Here is a 6,856-nt window from a genome sequence, read left to right as displayed (position 1 = left end):
CTTTCAAATACTGAAATGGGAGTAGGGGTGGGTTCCACTTTGTCCCCAGTCCCCCTCTTGTTCTGCAACCAGTTTATCAAGCTGTTGACTTCACCAACCCAAATCAGCCCCCAAACTACCACCGCATACTTGGCAGCAGCTTCCACAGAGGGTGGTGATTTTCACAGATGCCTCCATGACCACTTTCTTCATGATCTCACTTTCATGGGCAGATGATCTTACCTTCTCAGACATTCCCACAAGCTGTCACTGTTCACTTGCCCACCCATGAGTAATTTGAGCTAAGATGTTTACTGACTATTTCTCTGTTCCTTCAGCTTCTCACTTCCCCACTTCCTCCCACATTTGTATCACTTTGATTCCTATATTAAGCCTCTCATTTCCAATGCAACTCACAATAAAATTCTGTATTCTTAATTGAACACTGACAGACATTGATACCTGTGATGGGCCAGTTTTTTAATTAGTTCCAATTTTTCATGTCTCACTGTATCTACTTCTTTCACAGTACACTCCCACACTTACACTCAACTCATTATGACTTGCTTTGGTCAATGCACAGAAGCAGTTTTGATGGAAGCAGAGGCTTGAAAAGATCTTGACTATATCTGCATTTTCTCATGAAGCCTTTGCCACTGCTTTGTTAATATGCCAGTTCTCCTGCAGGAGAAGAATGTGGAAGATAATGAATTTATTCAAACCAAGGTTATCCTAGGCAAGTCAGAGCCCAACAAAGCCACCAGCTAACCACAGATGTTTAAAGGATGAGATCAGCAGAGCCTCATCTAGATCATCAGAAGAGCCAGTCAACCAGCAGAACTGTGAAAAATAACAAATGCCTGTTGCTTTAAACCACAAATTTGGGGAGGAAATTTGTATGCAGAAATAAATAACTGATACAATAAAAGAAGTAAAGTTAAAAAGAACATAGCTTTAAGTATAGGCATCTGGAAATGAGGAATGTATATAGAATTAAGGGCATTAACAAATGCCTCATCTTGTTGATTGGGACTTGGGGGAAAGATCCTGGGTAAGGAAGTTTAAGGTAAAGGCATATGGATGAACTTACAAAGGTAACCCTAAAGCATGACTATGAAAGTAAGCATAAAGTTGCATGTTGATATCCAGGAGTGAACAATCACCACATAAAAAGCCTAAAAAGACAAGAAGATCTAAGGGCATAGCCAGGTGATCTGAGCCACCTTCTGACATCAGTTGATATCAGGCAGCTTCTGATATTAACTACCCCATTGATGAGACACTGGACTTATGAATAGACAATCTATGTTGATGAAGATGCAACATATGCCTGGGCCCTACAGCATGGACTTTTACTCACCAACCCTGTTCTTGCTACTGTTACTGCCCAATGTCCAACATACTATCAATAGAGACTGAATCAGAGCCCCTAATAAAGTGCTGTCTAGGGTGACCAATAATCCCAGTTTGTCTATGCCTGAGGATTTTGCCAGAAAAGAGGGCATTCAGTGCTAACTCCGGTTCATTCTCAGGTAAATTATCCTTCAAGGACATCAAACAACCAATTGGTGGCAAGTGAATTTCATTGTAACCCTACAATCCTGGAAAGAGCAGTGAGTACTCTTAACTGGAATGATCATAAATCTTTGGTTAGGTTTTCCTTTCCTACCCATAGAGCCTCAATTAACTTGCAGAATATTTAAACAAATGTCACATCATCATGTATAACACCATCTCAAACCAAAAGAGCCATTCTGTAGCAAAGGAGGTGTGATGATGGGCATGTGGACACAGGATACACTGGTCCAATCACACCACTCAGAGGCTGCCAGCCTAAGGTAGCATTGAAACAGCAGTTTGATCATACAGCTGAGGTGTTAAATTGGAGATGTGACTCTGCAAGGATGAGACACCAAACTCCAGAGGTGGTTTTTTACCCTAAATTAAGAGCCATTAAATAGTGCCATGTCCACAATAGATAAAATACATACGTCTAGGACAAAGGTGGAGTTAGGAGTGACTTTGCTCATTGTTGATTCTATCAATCTACTGAAAGAATTCATGCTTCCTATTCTACAACATTAGATTCTAGAATTCTTCAGGTATTCTAAGAGATAGCAGATCAATAACATAAATAAAATTTAGACTACAATGTTTCTCAATGACTTTGGGCTCCTGATGCCAAGGAAAGTAGTTACCTGCCTTGCAGAGATTATTGATTCTGATCACCAAAAGGAAGCAATGAAGCTGAAAAAATGTATGTTGGGTAACCAGATGATCCAATCGGGCATTTATTAATAAACCTTTCCACAATTTTGACAATAACAAGTTCAACAAACCACCCAAAAACATCTAGAATATGTTGCCCCTCTGCACAAAAATTTCCTTTCTTTGCTTAGAAACCTAGTGAACTAATATTCATTTTATATGTTTTCCTTGAAACTCTTAGTAAAGGATTTCTCCACTACCCTGACAACTTTAAGCACTTGTGCTAAACATTAACACTGCCTTATGTTATTTGTATGTGCATTGCTCTTCTATAATTGTAAGCAATTTAAATTGAGAACTTACGCATTATTCCCCTTTGTATCTTCAGGATTTAGAGTTGTTCCTGATAAACAGTTGATGATCAGCAAACACTTGTTAAAGGAATAAAAAGAAGGAAGCGCTGTCACTTTTCCTCCGAAATGCTTCCTTTACCCCAACCCTGTTTTTGATCAGGCATGCAGAGCTCTATTGTTATCTTTGTGGTGAAAAGAATCTTTTCTGCTGAATTCTAAGCAATTGGCATTCAAGGGATTTTTTGCCTTTTATCTCCTATGCTTAGGAGAGTGCATCACTTGGAACAAATACTCAATACATACTGAATGAAGTAATAAAAATATTAAACTTACTAGTGTTACTGCCTTAAAGCAAAGCTAAAAGCATAACATAGTAATATCAAAAAGACTTGTTAGAAAACCCATTCAAACTTGACTTTTTAAAAGTATCTGTCAAGAAGGTTATTTTAAAAGAATCTGAAAATCTTAGAAATAAAGGAAAAGATGTGTGTTCTAAGCCACTAAGAGTTGTTTGAACTTCAGTTTTGGTGCTAGTCCTGTGAATTCTGGATTTCATTATACACTCTATGCTTCTCTTTCTTCATTTTTAAAACAAAGATAAAATCTACTTCACAAGAATTTTATGAAACTTAGATGAGAAAATGAATTTTAAAACAGGTTAATGTACAGTAGACACTTGGTACACAATAGCTGCTATTATTTTTTCATTATTTTAAATATAATCATCATCAGTATTAATATAAACGTACTTGGAGCTCACATTCTACCATAGTTAATATTGCTGTTTTTTAAAGGATTCTCCTTAAATTCAGACAAGTGAAAGGTCACTTGGATTGTGGTCATGAGTGGATTTTAAACAGGCAACTGAGAATTCTTTTCCCTCTTACAACAATTACAGTTTCATATCTTTCTAGTACTATCAAGGAAAAATATTTTTTTTTTTCTTGTTAAAATCTAAGCCCTTCACTAAATGTCCTTTTAAGGTATATAGTCAAAGACTGACCCATTTTGAAAGTATTCTTTCCCTATTTGTCTAGGAAGAAGTAAAGATTCTTTTTCTTTACTTTTTGTTTTTTTTTTTTTTTTTTTTTACTATTTTAGAGAACACTAATATATTATCATATATAACATATTCCTGGATTTTATTTCATAGATTTTCTGGGACAGAGAAAGCACCCATTGTCCATTTACTTACTTGTATTTATTTGAATCTAAAGGGATTCAGAACATATCATCCCCCAAATATGCTATTTTGGCACATTAGTTATTTTGAGCTTAAAATTTTGAGAACCAGCCAACACAGTAAGACTTCTTTACCTCCCCCTCAACTGCCTAAAATATAAATTTTCCCTTTCAAAAGGCAATGTACATGTATTTAAAATTTTTCATCATAAAATATCAGTACCAGGAAAAACCCTATTCTGGGATAACTTTATCACCTGAAAGACTTTTACCTTTATAACAACACAATTTTTATTCATCATCTTCCTCCCTTCACCCTCCTGTAACTTGCCTTCACTGAATTCCAGAAGCACCAAACCCGTTTTCTGTAGTTCAGGCTGCTATATAAGCCTCAATTAACTGGCCATTTCTCATATGAACTTCTGTGCATATATGCATAAAATTGTTTTTCTCCTGTTAATCTGTGTTATGTCAATTTAATTTGTAGACCAATGAACCATTTTTCCTCCCTTTAAAAAACCAACAAAAATATGTAACTCCTGTGAAAATAAATTAAAACCATCCAAATGAGTATACACTAAGACTGTTTATTTAGAGCTTGCCATAAAGCAAAGGAGTCAGCCACCATCACTTGCTTTTGGCAAAGATTCAAAGTCCGACAGGAGAGTGGGAAATCTTCAAAGTGAAATTGAGGCTTGTTGGCCTTGGGTAGCTGCAAGCAGGCTAAATAGAAGTGAAAGTAACTACTTGGTTTTCCCTGGTTAATCCTGAATTGGAACCAGAAGCAATATTAGGAAAGCTGTTATTTACTGATCAAGTCAGGGCCATTTTGTACACTTTGTGGTTTGGCTTCCTGAACCAGTTGTGACAGAGTTCGCAGATTAAAATTTATTTTTACATATGGTCTGGCCATTGTTGGTGTGTATATTCAATTTCTCCCTCTTTTTCTGTCATAGAGTACTCACTCAGAATACTAGAGTTTATATGCATGTTCATCCACACTTATAAAAATGAGTTTCAAAGTGTACTTACAAACTCAAATATATATCTACACTAGAATTAAAATATTCTTTTTTTTTTTTTTTTTTTTTTAGAATTGTGAGCATCGCCATCTTGGACAAACCCCTCATTCTGAAGTTCACCTTAATCAAAAATCACCTAAATCCAAAGGGCATCAGCCTAATGGCTAAGGTCAGCACGATCATATACTGCAAATAACATCTCCAACCAGAAACACTCCAAACTCCTCCCCAACCACAGACATGCTAACCCAGAGATAACCCCCCTCCGGCAGGGAAGATCTTAGCCCCAAGATAATCTCCCCTCTGCCCAGAGATATTCCAACTCCTCCATAAAGCTTCTCCCTCACACAGACACATTCCAAGCTTGTGATAAGCCCCCTCACCCTAAAACCAATATATAATCTGTAAGAGAAAGTGCTCCTGACTAAAATCAGAAGCCCCTATCAGGTTTATTTTCTCTAAAATAAATCTGTCTTTAACTATCAACCTGCATTTTGTGTTTCTTCCCTCTTTCTTTAACACAGTTCTCACAGGGAGAGCCATGATCAAGGAGTGGTTTTCTTCAGGAAACAATTCTACTACAAAACATGGGAATAGAAGTAATTTAAAGTGTTCAAGACATTAAATGCAGGACTGACTCCATACTGCCATTTAATATTTTTTGTATTATAGGATATAAAAACTAACCTCCCCATCTATGGAATTTTAAGGACACCCAAGACAGTCAAAGCATCCCATAATTCAATATCCCACAGTATTTTCTCGTTGTACCAAAAATAAACAACCAGCAAATGATTTCACCTCTTAAAAACAAGCATTTACACTTAAAAAAATGAGATGAGGTGGGATTCCCTCCTTCTTAAAAATGTTTCTAGAGTTACTAAAAAATTTACATTTACAAAATAGTTGATAAAAATATTCCTCTGGATGTTCAAGAAGGGAGACAGTGACAGCTGAAAAGACATGGTATACGGTATTAATCAGATTTGGCTTCTTTCTTTCTTGCTTCGTCAGAGGCTGGACTCTCCTCAGTTTTTGTTTCCCTGTTTTCTGCAGATAAATGTTGTTTGGTTTTTTGGATAGCCGCTTTGGGTTGTTTTCCCTTTGCTCCCCTTTTCCCTTTTTTTTTTTTTTAGAAAAAAATGAAAAGAAAAAAGGAAGAGAGAAAGAAAGAATAAAAATGAAAGAGAGGAAGAAAAAGGAAGAGAAAGAGGGAGAGAGAATGGGTATATTGATTTATTGCCCAGGCTAGAATGCAGTCTAAAAATGGGAATTGAAAACCTCTTTTATGCCAATAATTGTGCTTAACAATGGAGACAGGAAGGAATAAGGGAAGAAAATAACAAACAAGCAGCCAACCAATATTTCATTTAAACCTATGAAATGCTATGCGATTACTGAGGAGTGATTTACTTCCAATTATGTAGTCACTTTTGGAATAGGTGTGATGTGGTACCCTTTTCCCTTTTGCTTTCACCTTTTTGTCTGAAGATTTATCCTTCGCTGCTGCTTCTTTCACCCTCGCTTCCACTTTTGTAGGAGCAGGTTTAGCTGACAACCACGCCGATCTCCTCCTGGGCTCTTCCTTGGCGGTCCCTTCGGCCGAGCTGACCTTCCTCCTGGGCATCCTGACGGTGGGGAGGGCACGTGCCAGGTGCCTGTGGGCCCCGGCGCGCCTAGAGCCTTTGCGAAGCCAGGCTGCCTGGCCGCTGTCAACCACTCCCCAGTGAGACTCTGCCTCTCTCAACTGTCTTTTATCAGAGCCCTGCCACCGTTTTTATCTCCAAATAAATATTGTTTATACCTCCATGTCTATAAAGAATTAAAAAGCAAAAGATAGACCAATAAAGTATCACATTTTAAGAAAAAGGGAAAAATATATTTTTCCTTTTAAATTTCAGCTGCTTTCTTTAATTTAAATTAAATATGCAAAGACTTTATGTAATAAAGAAGACAAAATCCAGCACACTTCATTTCTTATAAAGTTTGGATAGTAGACCGTGGTTCACATTTGTAATCTCAGTGCTTTGGGATGCTGAGGCTCCAGAGGAGCACCTGAGCCCAGGTCTTTAAGACCAACCTGGACAACAAAGCAAAACCAAATAAATACAT

At 37.2% G+C, this 6,856-nt stretch overlaps 1 protein-coding gene across 1 annotated transcript; it reads right to left on the bottom strand.

Moving 5' to 3' along the window:
• Positions 1–5,720: 5,720 nt before the first annotated feature.
• Positions 5,721–6,371, bottom strand: LOC110568779 (non-histone chromosomal protein HMG-14-like). The gene is made up of 2 exons (XM_021673232.2): positions 6,214–6,371; positions 5,721–5,868 (listed from the first exon to the last, which is right to left on the bottom strand). Exons 1-2 carry the CDS (start codon positions 6,369–6,371, stop codon positions 5,721–5,723), a joined length of 306 nt encoding a protein of 101 aa, XP_021528907.2.
• Positions 6,372–6,856: the final 485 nt, after the last annotated feature.

This window comes from Aotus nancymaae, unplaced genomic scaffold (assembly GCF_030222135.1).
Source record: "Aotus nancymaae isolate 86718 unplaced genomic scaffold, 86718_ANA_hifiasm-v0.15.2.pri h1tg000006l, whole genome shotgun sequence".
Lineage (NCBI taxonomy): Eukaryota > Metazoa > Chordata > Mammalia > Primates > Aotidae > Aotus > Aotus nancymaae.
The sequence above is the reverse complement of the archived record's forward strand: the minus strand, read 5'-3'. Positions and strand labels throughout refer to the sequence as shown.

Excerpts from the sequence above, each read along its gene's own strand:
- LOC110568779 (XM_021673232.2), bottom strand. The coding sequence starts at position 6,371 with ATGCCCAGGAGGAAGGTCAGCTCGGCCGAAGGGACCGCCAAGGAAGAG. Across the intron at positions 5,869-6,213 it reads TCAGACAAAAAGGTGAAAGC|AAAAGGGAAAAGGGGAGCAA; the intron begins AAAAGGGAAAAG and ends CTAAAAAAAAAA.